Source organism: Lynx rufus, unplaced genomic scaffold (genome assembly GCF_022079265.1).
Source record: "Lynx rufus isolate CCGP_SWC_20201006 ecotype Redwood Valley unplaced genomic scaffold, mLynRuf1.p SCAF_6, whole genome shotgun sequence".
In the NCBI taxonomy this organism is placed as follows: Eukaryota; Metazoa; Chordata; class Mammalia; order Carnivora; family Felidae; genus Lynx; species Lynx rufus.
In genome coordinates this window covers 143777863-143793296 of record NW_025814878.1, presented here as the reverse complement: position 1 = coordinate 143793296, position 15434 = coordinate 143777863, and the positions used below count along the sequence as shown (strand labels likewise).

General features: G+C 46.5%; 1 protein-coding gene and 2 non-coding genes across 3 annotated transcripts; all 3 read left to right on the top strand.

The window, feature by feature from the left end:
* The first annotated feature begins 2446 nt into the window (after positions 1-2446).
* Positions 2447-3388, top strand: LOC124528436 (olfactory receptor 2B2). Its single transcript, XM_047102059.1, has one exon. The coding sequence runs from the start codon at positions 2447-2449 to the stop codon at positions 3386-3388; it is 942 nt and encodes a 313-aa protein (XP_046958015.1).
* A 10199-nt stretch (positions 3389-13587) lies between these two features.
* On the top strand, positions 13588-13658 carry TRNAG-GCC (transfer RNA glycine (anticodon GCC)). Its single transcript has one exon. It is a non-coding gene; the product is annotated as a tRNA-Gly (tRNA).
* Positions 13659-14032: 374 nt separating this feature from the next.
* On the top strand, positions 14033-14104 carry TRNAM-CAU (transfer RNA methionine (anticodon CAU)). Its single transcript has one exon. It is a non-coding gene; the product is annotated as a tRNA-Met (tRNA).
* The last annotated feature ends 1330 nt before the right edge of the window (positions 14105-15434 follow it).

The window sequence follows — 15434 nt, the reverse complement described above, 5'->3', positions numbered from 1 at the left end:
CCTTGGGCCCCTTCACTGGGTGGGCTTACAGAAAAACACAAAGAAACAAACACATAGTTTTTTGAAAATTCTAAATACATCTGAAAGTGTGTTCCACATTGAAGAAGAGGAAGAAGGAGGCACCAGCTGCAGCACTTGGTGAGGGAATAGATCTGTGCTCTGGGCAGCTCTGGGGGGGGGGGGGAGCAAGCTCTGAAGAGCTCCCCCTCCCCCGTGCTGCTTTCTAAACTTTCCACGCTAGTCACTCAGCTCATGTCTGTTTTGTGTTCTTGATGCTTTAGTATCCTTTAAAACTATTTATCTAGAACCCATACAGGGAAGAAGGATGGTAAGACTTAAAAGGAAAATCACATTGGCTACTGAAGCTGTTTCACATGAGGCAAACAACTGCATACATTTTCCTTCCCCAGACATACTGATGGAACTTCCACAGCTTGGGTTGGGGTTGAACAGAGCCGGCCTGGAAGAAAGTCCACTGATTCACTGTGCTTCTCAGAGTCGCACGTGGATGAAATCCGAAAGGGCTACTAAAAGCAAACATGAAATAATAGAATAGAAATAGAAATCTGAAAATCCAAAGCAATAATAACAACTGACATGTAATTTATCCTGACACTCGCTGTCGGCCGCATCTGGTTGCCGCGACATGATACACCTGTCTTTTTTGAGGATGAACCAGCTGTGCCCTCAGGGGGATCAAAGTCTTCAACGAAAGGAAGGTCAATCTGAGAGTAAAAGACAGAGAGTAAATTTTATTTATTGACTGATTGATTTACGTATTTGTTTTATTCACTCATTCATTCATTCATTTATTTTTTAGAGAGAGAGAAAGCGTGAGTTGGGGGAAAGGGGCCAAGGGAGACAGAGAGAGAAACTTAAGCAGGATTCATGCTCATCACAGAACCCGATGTGGGGCCTGATTCCACAACCCTGGGACCATGACCTGAGCCGAAATCGAGAGCCAGGCATTCAACCAACTGAACCACCCAGGTGTCCCTATGTCTATCTACTATTTCTTTTTTAAATCGAGGGGTTCCTGCTCCACAAATGTTCAATAATCAACTTTTTGTCACTTGAAGATACATCTGCACATCATTTCACATCTATATCTGTGCCAATGCATCTCGATTTAGCAGATGAGAGCAAGAGAGGGGATATTTTGGGGCGGGTTAATCGTCTATAAAATACATAAAGCAAAGTTAAAATACACATTGCTAACATTTTGATGAACAAGAATAACAATGAAAAGTTTACATTCTGGTATTGCTAAAGTAGCGAAATAATTTCGCGTGTTCTGTTGAGATTTTTGGCAGGTAGAACGGGCTTGGTCACACCTATAGGTCACACAGGGCTCTATGGAGCTTCTGCCCAGAGCACCTCGGGCTTCCTGTGTCACCGTCACCCTCTCCTGAACGTGGTGGCTGTGTTTGGGTGGACCAGACATGCGCCAGGCAGCTGACACTAAAAGTGACACGTTACTTCGTAGCCGATGGTTACAATGACCCCTGTGTCTCAGCCTGATGTTTTGGGAGTTAAGGAGGAAATGGGAAGGTGACTTTTCAATGGACAGAGACATTTCTCATTGGCAACCCAAGGAAGTTTGGGCAAATCATACGGAATTCCTCTCTGAGCACCTCGGAGACCTTGAGTCGCGAAAGCTCCCTTCATCCGCACTGCTCTGTTTCTGGGGCCGGTGTTGAGACAGTCGTGTGCAGCTATGTCTCACATCGAGACAACCTAGACAAGCATTCTTATTTTCACTGTAGACACGAAGAGACTGAAGACCAGAGGATGAGAAGCATTCCCAGGGTAATGTGACTGGACAAGGTATGATCCCACCACACCTGTTGGACTTCAAGTTCCTCATTATTAAAAACTCCTATACGAATTCTGACCTTCTAAAAGTAAAAGGATATAATTCCTTAAATTGAGTCTGATAAGTTGCTAGGTACGGTCTATTTTTTTTTTTTTTTTTTTTTTTTTTTAGGATAGGAGGGGTGAGATTTAAACAATTTTGACTACTTCGTACTAACAGGGAATGTCGTGGCATTAAGGAGAAATTAGAATACATTCCAGTGGCAGAAACTATGCCAACTTCTACCTAATAGTAGGTACCTAGGCAGAAAGAACTGAGAATAATGAACTTGCAAACTGATAAAAGGTCAAAGGATAAACTCTGTGAACGTGGAAACTGATGATATGCTATAAAAAGTCTTGAAATTCATTCTGCTAATAGGCTGTTACAAATACAGAAACACTTTTGAAATACTTGGGAAGATATTTATATTTTTATCAGTACTTTTTCACATTATGGATACTATCAGTCTGTAACGTAGGCAGATTATTAGCGAAGTAATTGTGACCCATCGACAACAGCAAATAAGTGTGTAATGATTACCTTCATGACTGTTTCTATTGCAGGGAACCAAGAGCTGAGACACCAATCATGAAGGGGGTAAACGCGAGCGCCCCCCGGGAGTTCATCCTCTTGGGTTTCTCAGATCGACCGTGGCTGGAGCTCCCACTCTTTGTGGTGTTCCTGGTTTCCTATGTCTTGACTATCTTTGGCAATCTGGCGATAATTGCCGTGTCTCATCTGGACCCCAAACTCCACACCCCCATGTACTTCTTCCTTACCAATCTGTCACTCCTGGACCTTTGCTACACCACAAGTACAGTTCCACAAATGCTGGTCAACATATGCAGCACCAGGAAAGTAATTAGTTACGGCGGCTGTGTGGCCCAGCTTTTCATTTTCCTGGCCTTGGGTTCCACTGAATGCCTTCTCCTGGCCGTCATGTCCTTGGATAGGTTTGTCGCTATTTGTCGGCCTCTCCATTACTCAGTCGTCATGCACCAGAGGCTGTGCCTCCAGCTGGCGGCCGCGTCCTGGATTAGCGGCTTTGGCAACTCAGTGTTGCAGTCCACCTTGACCCTTCAGCTGCCGCTCTGTGGCCGTAAAGAAGTGGATCACTTCTTCTGTGAAGTCCCTGCTCTGCTCAAGTTGTCCTGTGTGGACACAACAGCAAATGAGGCTGAACTATTCTTTATCAGTGTGCTATTTCTCTTACTACCCCTGACCCTCATCCTTGTATCGTATGCTTTTATTGCCCGAGCAGTGTTGAGAATCCAGTCGGCCGAAGGCCGGAGAAAGGCATTTGGGACATGTGGCTCCCATCTAATTGTGGTGTCACTCTTCTACGGCACTGCTATCTCCATGTACCTGCAACCACCATCCCCCAACTCCAAGGACCGGGGCAAGATGGTGTCCCTCTTCTATGGGATCATCGCACCCATGCTGAACCCCCTTATATACACACTTAGGAATAAAGATGTAAAGGGAGCATTTAAGAGGGTGATTGTGTGGGTCTTCTTAATCAGGAAATAGGAATGCCCGAATGATAAGCCTTCCTGGATTGTTCTCAACGCGGGGCTTCAACTCATGACGCCGAGATCATGACCCGAGCTGAGATCAAGAGTCAGATGCTTAACCAGCTGAGCCACCCGGGTGCCCCTCAAATGGTAGGCCTTGTTAAAGACTTGAGGTTTATGTAGTTTAATAATTTAATTGTCTCTAAATTGCTTTATTCTCACTACTCTTAGAACTATTATGGTGCTCTCCCTCAAATACAATGTCATAGATAGAAAATTGCATTTATGTTGTACTTTTTATATATATTCACTGTACAAGTGCCACTAACTGGTCTGTTATGATCCCCTAAAATAGCATAACCTTAAAATATTTAACACCCTAAGCTTGATACCCCTGGTTTGTATGCTTGGGGAAGAATTAGACTTCTGTGAGACTAGAATAAAAGCTTAGTAAACAAAACATTTTTATACACATGCAAATACCTTCATACACACTCAGCTCCCACACTCAACCCACACTCAGCCAGAATACACCCACCCACACCCAAACCATGCTTCACAGGAAATTTAACAGAACCATTCAAAGCCCCCTCCTCTTAACTGTAGATATAAGGTTCATAGCCCTAGCTTAAATTATTACCACTCTTCCCACATCAACATAATCCTAAAATGCTCAATGATATTCCTTCCAGGTTTACTGCACCTTCTATTCCCCCACTTCTACACTCACCCCTTCTGAAGTGTCCTACTCTATTCTGTCAACTGTAGCTACATTTTACACCTGAAGCAAATGTTTTTTGATGAAAAGTTTTTTCATGATCATCCTACTATCTATATGATCTTTCTCTTTTTAAACCCTAAGGCACTTATAGTCTAAATCACGAAAATAAAAGCGGCACAGCATGCAATAACATTCATGACTTATTTGATGCACTTTTCCTCAAGCAAGAAGTAAAGCTTATGAATTCCATGTTAGTTCCCTTGAGGTGGCTGTAATCTGTGCTAATTCCGTATGGCCCTCAGAGATCACCACAGTGCTGAGGAAAATGCTTAGACCCCGTGAGGTGGTTATTTGGTTATAATACAGCGTGACAATCTCGTGATTGTCATACTGTCGTCATTTGGACTGCTTCCTCACTATCCTTCTTTTCCAACTTTTTTCTTCCACTAAGTATACCATACAAAGAGAAAGGACAACCAAGAAACACAATTAGCACATTTCTTAAGAGCTCCCAATAACAGCATCATTTCTGTCTCAGTGTCATTCCAACACAACACACTGGTTCTTAAAGCTTCCACAAGTATCAGCACCGCCTGGAGGGCTTTAAAATCCCCCTGGTGGGGGGACACACCCAGCTGCCAGATTTTCTAAGGTCTGGGGGAGAGCGGGGCCTGGAAATTTGCATGTCTAATGATTGCTTAGGTAAGGACTACCAGGGGACCACACTTTAGAGACTGCTGGGCTAATATCTAAAGTGAAGATGTTTTGCTGAGTTCCTACCTTTTATCTCCATCAGTGAGAACTATAATTAAAAGGGAAAATGGAAGCAAAACACTAAGAGAATAGATTGAAGTATGAGAAGACGTTCCCCAGTGAAACGCATTCATATTTTGAAGCCCAAATAAATAATATACTGGACTACCAGAGATTAATTCTGATATGATCCCAAAGTCAGTGTCAGTAACCTTTAAGAATGATCAGGAAATAGCAGTGAAACCAGGGATGGAAATTGAGGTATTCCACATTTTTAAAACTGAGCCAGTAATTGATTCAATACGTGATGTAATGGTTTTAAAGTGATTTATAACAAAATTCTACAAATATTTCACTATCAGTTTGTGATTATTTTAAAAGTATATATTATATATCAAATACATATTAATATAAATATATGATAAATATATGACATGTTAATAAAAGTATATGCTATATAAATAATTATTAATCTTATTACTTGTTAATGTATGGTATACTTATTTTGATTATTTAACATATTATCTTATGTAGTATATTATTTTTAATGTAATATACTATTCAATGTATTTAGTATATTTTTTAATGTATTTAGTGTATGACTTAAAATATATATTATAAATAAGTAGAATCCATTCTGGAGTTATTTAGCATAGCAAATACTAGACTACCTATCTATGTGCATAGGGTACTAACGTGGTATTGTTAGGGAATGTTAGATGTGTGTCACCGATCTCGATTTCTGAGTAGAATGTGCACACTTCCCATAGTATTGCATAATATGGAGCAGTGATGACCAAGGTGGTAAAGCAATTCTATCTGCTCTTGTCTGTGGGATGACCGGGTTGTCCGTGGGGTGACGGGACTGTCCATGGGGTGACGGGACTGTCCGTGGGGTGACGGGATTGTCCTTGGAGTGACTGGATCGTCCGTGGGGTGACGGGATCGTCCGTGGGGTGACCGGGTTGTCCATGGGGTGACTGGATTGTCCTTGGAGTGACTGGATTGTCCGTGGGGTGACGGGATCGTCCGTGGGGTGACGGGATTGTCCGTGGGGAGACGGGATCGTCCGTGGGGTGACCGGGTTGTCCGTGGGGTGACGGGATCGTCCGTGGGGTGACCGGGTTGTCCGTGGGGTGACGGGATCGTCCGTGGGGAGACGGGATTGTCCGTGGGGTGACCGGGTTGTCCGTGGGGTGACGGGATCGTCCGTGGGGTGACCGGGTTGTCCGTGGGGTGACGGGATCGCCCGTGGGGTGACGGGATCGTCCGTGGGGTGATGGGATCGTCCGTGGGGTGACCGGGTTGTCCGTGGGGTGACGGGATTGTCCGTGGGGAGACGGGATCGTCCGTGGGGTGACCGGGTTGTCCGTGGGGTGATGGGATCGTCCGTGGGGTGACGGGATCGTCCGTGGGGAGACGGGATCGTCCGTGGGGCGACCGGGTTGTCCGTGGGGTGACCGGATGGATGGGGGCGTGGCCGGGGCAGTGAAAGGATGCGCCTGAGGCAGAAGAAAAGACACAGAAGCTTACGGAGTACCCTGCCGGGGAGCGGTGGGCACGACAGCAGAGCCGAGGCTGTGTGCCCCGAGGCGTTGGTGAGGGGCCACAGTCAGGGAGCCTGGGGGACGCGGGGGCTTTCCCCTTTTTTGGTAACTGCCTGGTCTAGCCAGCCCATTGGTTAGCTGGGGCCTGTGGCCCTTTCAGGGTGGGTCGTGTCACCAGCCTGTTTGCGTTCAGCTCGGTCAGCTTGGGGTGGGGGGGAGGTGAGAGCTCCTTCCTGCAACAGTTGCTCTATCTCAATCTTTTAGGCAACGAAAGGAAGGTGAAAGATTCCTCCTGAACCTTCTGTTTCTCAAAAATAATCAGTCTATGGGGCACCTGGGTGGCTCAGTCGGTTAAGCTTCCAACTTCGGCTCAGGTCATGATCTCACAGTCTGTGAGTTCGAGCCCTGCGTGGGGCTCTGTGCTGCCAGCTCCGAGCTTGGAACCTGCTTCGGATTCTGTGTCTCCCTCCCTCTCTGCCCCTACCCCTGCTCATGCTCTGTCTCTCTCTGTCTCAAAAATAAAAACATTAGCAAAAATTTTTAAAAATTTAAAAATAATCAGTCTAAAATAATCCGCATGCCAAAGAGACACTTTTGAGGGTGGCAAATTTTGCTCCCTTACACAGGCAAGAGAAACCAAAAACCTCAGGGAGGTAAGATTTGTATGTGTAATTTGGAAAGGGGAGAGAGACAAAAATAAACAAGATAAGTGTGTGACAGGTTAAAGAAAAAAAAACAAAAAACAAAACAGGACAAAGCGTAGGGAGGTGGCGCACTTTTCAGGCATTCCTGAGAATGGGACATTTCAGCCGAGACCTGGGGCCCTGAGGCCGGGGGCGGATGGTGGGTGTGGGGTGGGGGAGGGAGGGGGTTGGTCCCGACTGTAGACGCCAGAAGCTAGGGTGTGTTTGGTGTCAGAGGGGAGCGGTACTTGTCGCCCCAAAACATGCCTCTCAGGCATAAGGGTTACACTGAGCTGGGTTTTTGAAGAAAACAATTTTTTTTCTCTTTGAAGCGTCTCTATTTTGAGAGAGACTGCACAAGTGGGGGAGAGGGGGTCAGAGAGAGAGGGGATCCCAAGCAGGTTCCTGGGCGTCCGCGCAGAGCCCAGTGCTGCGGGGCTTGATCCCACGAATCCGTGAGATCACGACCTGAGCTGAGACCAAGAGTCAGAGGCTTAACCAACTGAGCCATCCAGGCGGCCCGCGAGTTAGTGATTTCTAAGAAAGTGCAGCCACAGGAGAAGCTCTGAAAACTGAGTAAAAGTTACCCTTTTGTAAGAGACGTTCACATTCAGAAGGGAAACCTGCATTTCGTAAGTATGTCTCCCTCTCTACCTTGAAGAGCCGGATGCCTAATCTCTAGAAACATCAGTGGGGAAGGTACCGACTGCAGCCTGCCCCATAACCATGCCCTTGCTTACTGTACTTGGCCTGAAAAATCTGCCCTCGCTGGCCTCCCTCCGCATCCCCAACATGGCTTAGGGCCCCAGGTGGACAGGTATTTAAGGTGGTGGCTTGAGCCATTTGGGGAGTTACTCCGTTTTCCTGGGTGTCTCCCAAGATGCAGGCGGTACACACATTATTGTTCGTTTTTCTCCAGCTAATCTTTTTATTATGCGGACGTCTCCACCAAGAGCCCAGGAAGACAGAGGCTGTGAAAATTAATGAAAGATCTGTTTTGAATGGAGACAGAGGCCAGCAGAGGGAGCGCGCCCAGCCGGCGGCCAACTGCAGCCAAAAACGGGAAGAGACCGACCTGGAGGTTGGATCCTGCTTTGGGACCCCAGCAAGAGGAAAAAAAGCCTTCCCCACCCCCCACCCCCAGCAGCCCGGCCGAGGGGACCGTCACAACCCAGCCAATGAAGACCCTGTAGGCTTTCGGACCTCACTTTGCTCCAACGGACGTTTCGTTTATAACAACCTTCCCAAGTCCCCCCTGTCCTCTAGAAAACTGTGTTCTCCTTTGCTCTCTAGACTTGCTCATGGCCTTGATTGTCCCAGATTGCAAGTCTCTGGCTATTGCCACGTGAACCCATTTTTGCCGGTAAAACAACTGGCAGTTTTATTTTTAAGGTTAACAGGGGAAAACGTATTTTTCCTCTGCTACACCTGTGACCGAAAGGGGTGAGGTGAAGTGGGTGAGGGAGAGAGGGGTGGGAGACAGATTGCAAGTAGAGGTGTGGGGGGGATCAGCGCATGTCACCCCAAAGTTTGCCAGATTAGCATATGGATTATTTTGAGCTGAAGGCAATTGAGACTTGGCAGAGGCAGAAAGAAACCTTCGTGGAGCTCCCTGCTCTGACTAAACGCAGAGAATTCTGAGAAATGAGGACTATCGGAAATCCCTTCTCCGGGGGAATTTGACAGCCATGAGGAAGAAGGAAGGTCAGCACCCAGATGAGTGCGCATAAAACGAACTTTATAAAATAACCCTTATCTAATATCAATTTCCCCATATATTTCCTTCCTGCAATTTACCTCTCCTAGAAGCCAAACCCCTCTTCCCTCGGTCAGGTCATTTCTCTACAATTTTTCACCCTTTGTTACAACGGAATATCAGCTGCCAAGCCGAACTGCTTCCTTGGCATTTTCGTTTCTTTTCTGTGGAACCCCCACGCACATAAAGTTGAAAGTAAAACCTGTATGACTTTTCACCTGCTGATGTCTTTTGTCAGCTTAATTGGCACATCCCAGCTACTGAACCTAAAAGGGTAGAGGAAAAGTTTTGTCCTCCCCTAAGGAAGGATGGGTCACTGTAGGGTTTGTCTTTTATGGTGGGTGAGAGGGTTTGAATGGAGGAGGGACAAAATCGACTATAATACAAACAAGACAGAAGCAGGGAGAGCAGTTAGTAGCATTGGCAATGACTTAGGGAAGAGATGTTGGTAGCAGGGACCAGAGTGTAAGGACAGAGGTGGTGAGCAGTGGTGAGATTCTAGGTGTTCAGCGATCAAATTTCAGCTGAATAAATTAAAAGATCTAATTAGTTTTATTAAATGATTCGTGAATTGGGTAGCATCCCAGCTAGCAGGTACAGGGGAGCTCCACTGAGCTAAATGAAAGTTTTTTTGTTTGTTTTTTCAATATTTATTTATTCTGGGGAGAGGGCAAGCAGGGGAGGGATAAAGGAACCATAACGGGCTCTGCACCGACGGGCTGACAGCAGTGACCCGACGTGGGGCTCGAACTCACCAACCGGGAGCTCATGACTTGAAATCGGAGGCTCAACCGACAGAGCCACCCAAGTGCCCAATACAAGTTTTTAAAGGCAGAGAGAGGGCATAAAACAAAAAGAAAGAAAGAAAGGTATTGATTAGCAAAGAATGCATTGTTTAGGCAAGGTTGCCCTCCTAAGGGGGAGTGGTCTCTCAGTAAATTCCCTAGTTCTGACCAGAAAATTCCATGTTGACTGGTCAAAGATTATATTCTTGGGGTGTGAAACTTGCGCTTAGGTTAGGGATTATTAAGTCTTGGTCTCCTGACTCGGGACTTTAAACTAAGTGATGCCAAAAAACCCCAAAAACCCCAAAAAACTAAGTGATGCCATTTGGGGCCTTGTGGTGGTGGTGGTTTTTCAAACAATGCAATTGGCTCTTATATTAAGTGATTCATAAATTGGACAGCATGTTACCCAGCAAGTAGAGGGGGCTCTGAGGAGGTGGACAAAATGGGAGGCTTTTACAGGAAGGAGGGGGTGGGGCAAGTAAGTTATTGACAAAAGAAAAGATTGTTTCTGGCAAGGTCACTTTCCCTTAGGGGGCAAGGTCCTGTCCTTTTACTTTGTCCTTTACAAATTACCTCCTTTTGCTTTGCAGGCTGGTGATGGAGATGACCTCACTGGTGCTCGCCAGAAAAATCCTGACTGACTGGGTAAGATTGTTTTTCCATTTTAATAGGATACTTTGAAGAGAGCTGATACTGTTTACTGATAGATTCGACGCGGCCTGTAAGAGAGAGGAGTGACACATCATTCGTTTCCAGATACCCTTTTCTCACGTCTGTGGGAGTCACGGGGAGGGGGAACAGAATGGACCACGTCAAAATATGCCACTTTGACACACTGATATTTTTAAATTAAAGGTACCTGAGGACCAGGTAGTACAAAAAGGTCTCTCTGAATCTGCCTCTCTCCCCGTAAACAGGAGACAAGTCCCCCATGTGACAGGTGCCATCCCTGTACCAGAAGAGCGGAAGGCATCCTTATCACCAGAAACGGAATTTAGGGCTGTAAGAAAACCATGGTTGAAGGATAGCAGAATAATCCATCCCAAAATAAAATGATTTTTTTTTTTTTTGAGAAAAAGCAGACCCAGAAGCTCTAAAAGCAGAGAAGATATCCTTTTGTTGAGGCAATTTACATTTATAACAGAAATTTCCATTTGGAGATTCGTCGTAAGGGGGACTCATAGTCAATAGGAGTCCTCGTAAGGGCGACTCCCTGTCTGCACCTGGAAGAGAAAGGTGACACTAAATCACCGGAAACTCGGTGGAGAAGGCACCAGAGTAAATCTGGACAACCACCTTCCTGTGGGTTGCCAAGTCCCCTCCTGTAACTGCCCCTCTCCCACCCTCACGTCCACATCTTTGTTTTTAGCGGAAGATGGTGTTTAAGGGGGTGGCCCCGGGCCATTCCGGGGAGTTTTCCCTGGACGGTCTCTCCCACGTATGCATGAGGTACACCTGTTGTGAAACGTGTTTGTTCTTCTCTTGTTCATCTCTTTTATGTGGGGGCTGGTCCTCAGCCACGAGCAATGAAGGGTAGAGGGAAGGTTATTTTTCCCTACAGAGGAAAGACCCCTACACAGTCTTCATCAATAGGGAAGATGAATACGTAATAATTAGTAATTAATACAATTATTATTAATAAATATTATATGCTGATATATAATATAATTAATACAATAATTAATAATGTGACATGCTTGCTAACTTTGTCTTGTCAGTGATTCACAAATTTATTGTTTCTTTGCCTGAAAGGCATAAAAGCTGCCTGCTTTGGTCACTTATTTGAGTCTTATATCTTTATGGTCTTATATTTTATATATTTAATTTATCTTACAATTTTATGTATAAAATTAACTTTTTTGCCTTCGGTGCATGTCTTATGTCAATCTAATTATGAGGCCAGCTAAAGAGCCGGTGAGGTAAGGAGGGAAACGTACCCCCACCTACACCTGCATCCTGGCTCGTGCTGGTAGGAGACACAGGAGCCCTCTTTCACTTCAGTGGAAGTTCTTGCTTTCCAGGTGACCAGGTCAACATGAATATGTGCCCATTTGGACCAAAGACAGTATAGCCAGGGGTGATGAGGGAGCATGAGGCAAGCTGAGGGTGATGAAGTTTTGGGGTGATGGGGGGTTCATGGCGTCCAGAGCCGATGGCCGAGAAAGAGTTCTTGAAGACCTCTTTGGTGCAAAGAGGTGATTTGATTACAGCGCGGGGACAGGACCTGCAGGCAGGGAGGGCTGCACTGGAGTGGTAGGGGGGTGACCCCTTTATGGAGCGGGGGGGGGGGGGGGGGGGAAGAGTCCAGAGGGAGTTTCCAAAGAGACTTTCACAAGCTCAAGACTTACTGGAGGCCCAGCTGTGGTCAAGCTAAGGTTGTTTCTCCCTCTGGCAAAGCATTAACATAAGACAGCAGGGACTTCCCGGACTTCAGGCTATTGATGGGGTTGCCTTTTTCTCGTAAACTGGTGGAGGCTCTTATCAGTTCAGCCGTTTGGTTTTTTCTCCTTTCCTGTTCTGGGGTAGCCTGGAGTGTCCAGGGACTAAGACACAGATCCCACCTTGAGGGTGGGGGTGCCCGGAGGCTGCACTCTGCCCTCAGGTGGCCCCGCGCTCCCTCATCAAGGGCAAAATCCCAGGGCCGCTCTTCCTGCCCCCGTGGGTCTCTTGCATGATTTTAAGGAATTCAGGTTTATCTATCCCCGGTTACAAATATCTCTTTGCCCCCTGCCCCCAGTCCAAGCTGAGGCCCTGAGCAGAAACCTGGAGAGGGTAGGGGTGGAAATGAATGCCTGAGCAGTATGTTCCCAAAGAAGGATCCCCTTCCAGGTAAAAGAGAGCTCATCCTAGGCCCAAATCCTGAACTCAATCTCAAGTGCATGTGAGTGTGCACAGGCCTCCAGGGAGAATGTTCACATGTTTCACGGCGTTCCTACAGGGGTCTGTGAACCCACAGGTTAAGGAACCCCCACCCTAGACTGTCAGGAAAGATGGTCAGGAACAGTAACCCAGGGCTCTTAACACAAAGGTGTGTTTACCTTGCGAGTTGGGCCCTTAAGTTCGTACTCGGAGTTGGCCGAATCTCCCAGAAAAAGAAAAAAGCTTTAGGAAAATCTGCTTCAGAGGAGAACTTCGGCACACCCGTCTGTGTCATGTGATTCTGATCCTATTTTACAACTCTCTAACTGTCGGTGACTGGTAGCAGTAGAAAACAATTCGCGTCTGTGGACATGGGATGGATTCTGTCTGGTGACGGGACATTTTCCTTCTCCCCAGTCCGCTCCCCCTGCCCACTCCCACCGCCGAAAATCCGGTTTTGACCCCGCCGACACATTCGGGTCACATTCGGGTCACTGTTCCTCACGTGTAAATGGCATCCCTTCTTTGACTTCTCTGAACGGGTAGTAACCCCTCATCAGTTATCTCAGGAAGGAGCTAAATGAAATCTTTAAAAAAAAAAAAAAAAAAAAACCTTTCAAAAATTTTATATTCGTATGACAGTTATGATTTCACCTGGTCTTTTTGTTTGTTTTTTGGTTTTTGGAAATTACCTTTCATTGACACCTCTGTGCCCTTGACACTGAAGGGGTTTCTATGGCAACCGAAGGACGCCTAAGCCCCGCGTTGCTTTTCTCCGTGGCGGCCAGCAGAGGGCGCCACCGGGCCATCCCCACCGCCTTCCGGGAGGCCCACCGCGCTGCCCGCACCGCCTGCCGGCGGCGCGACCTCGCTGCCCCCACCGCGTCCCGAGGGTCCCACCAAGTGGCCGGAGGTCCCACCGCTCCGCCCCCGCCCGGTCGCGGAACTTGCAAAGAAAGTGAGGTTTTCCTGAAAAGAGGGGAAGAAGGGGCATCACCGGGTTCTAGTCAATAAGAACAGAACACGAGCTAAGGGAAAGAAATACACGGTTGTCGGTGTTGCGGCGCCGCGGCCATTTCTAGCGCTGGCGCTCGCTTCTCGTTACCGGGCATTGGTGGTTCAGTGGTAGAATTCTCGCCTGCCACGCGGGAGGCCCGGGTTCGATTCCCGGCCAATGCAAGGGATCCTTTTTACCTCTTGGATCCTTTCTAATTATTTTTAAATCGCTCCCGTGCGTGCAAACGTAGGATGCCTCCCACGCTGGATTTTGGGGGGCTACTCGTACAGGGTGGGACTGTGAGGTGCAGACTCGCTCCCGCTCAGATCAGCGGGGCAGGCGGGGCGCGACTGTTTTCCCGGCGGAATCATGAAATGTTTTGCATTCAGAATATTTGGGGTCAGTGCACCCTGGGCTCATTGTCCTTTCGGAAGCATGAATAATGAGTGAGCTTTAAAGGAAAAAACACAATTATCTCAAAAAATACAAAAGCTGGTGGCAGCCTTTGGAGGAAAATATAATAAAAGACCTTCCTAAAGCCCTTTGTGTCGTGTCGAGCAGAGTGGCGCAGCGGAAGCGTGCTGGGCCCATAACCCAGAGGTCGATGGATCGAAACCATCCTCTGCTAGCTGGTGTTTTTTTATTCAAAAAAAAAAAAACCCCACAAAAAGCAGAGAACATAATTCTCCACCATCTCTAATGAAAGCTTTGGCAGGTTTTGGCAGGGGAATTATTTTGGAGACGAAAATAATCTACAAATCAAAAAGTTTCTAATTAAGCAATGTCAGGTGCCCCAGATCAGAGAGGAGAGAATTCATTTTAACCATCATCTGTAAGGTCGCATATCTACCGACTACCATGTGGTAAGACCACAAGACTTTAGGTTTCGATTTCAAAAGAACCGTAAAGAGCTATTTTCACTTTTGGAGATTTAGTTAAGGACAGTTTGGGGTATTTAAAATGACAGCTGTCCCAACAATCTCTCCCCCACTGTTTTCCTCCTTAGCACGTGGCATGCCGTGTATTTTATAGTATATGTTTTCTCCCTCCTGGGACCTAAGTTCACAAGAATGGAGATTTTTGTCTGTTTTGGTGATTTGGCGAATATGTGAAAAGCTACAATTTCTAATACACCAAACACCAATATGTGACGTTTTTCTTCACCTTCTCTTACCTTTTAAAAAATTATGGAATACGAAAATGACCACACAAAATCGATCTATTATTTAACATTGTGGTATGTTCACTAGAAATCTCTTTTATATTTAAAGGGGGGGGGGAAGCCCACACAAAACTGAAGCACTCTAACTTCACCTCAATCCTACCATCCTCTTACTCTGGGCAAGGCTACATGAATTTGATGTGCATCTCTCCCATTTTTTAAAAATAAATAATCTTTATTTGCAAAGAGTCTGGGAACGACTCTTATGAAGGCTTTTATTTAAATAGCACAATGCTTATTTTAAAAGATCAATCTGGGGGCGCCTGGGTGGCGCAGTCGGTTAAGCGTCCGACTTCAGCCAGGTCACGATCTCGCGGTCAGTGAGTTCGAGCCCCGCGTCAGGCTCTGGGCTGATGGCTCGGAGCCTGGAGCCTGTTTCCGATTCTGTGTCTCCCTCTCTCTCTGCCCCTCCCCCGTTCATGCTCTGTCTGTCTCTCTCTGTCCCAAAAATAAATAAACGTTGAAAAAAAAAAATTAAAAAATAAAAGATCAATCTGGTAAAACACCCAGAAAGGTGTGGCTGTTGCTGCTGGGATGAATGGTGGATGGGACTCAAGCCTTCTGATTCCTCCAAGTGCTGGTCTTCAATCGTCGTCTCCACTGGATGGCTTTTAAGGCAGATTGCAGAGATTTCCAAACTGCAGAATTTCCTTGTGTGAAGCCAGATTCTTCTTGTGGAGCTGAGTGTCCATTTGATGAGCTTTGGGGGAAGACAAGAGACTGGGACCAGCTCACT

What these genes read in the sequence shown, in the direction of transcription:
- LOC124528436 (XM_047102059.1), top strand. Translation starts at nt 2,447, where the DNA reads ATGAAGGGGGTAAACGCGAGCGCCCCCCGGGAGTTCATCCTCTTGGGT.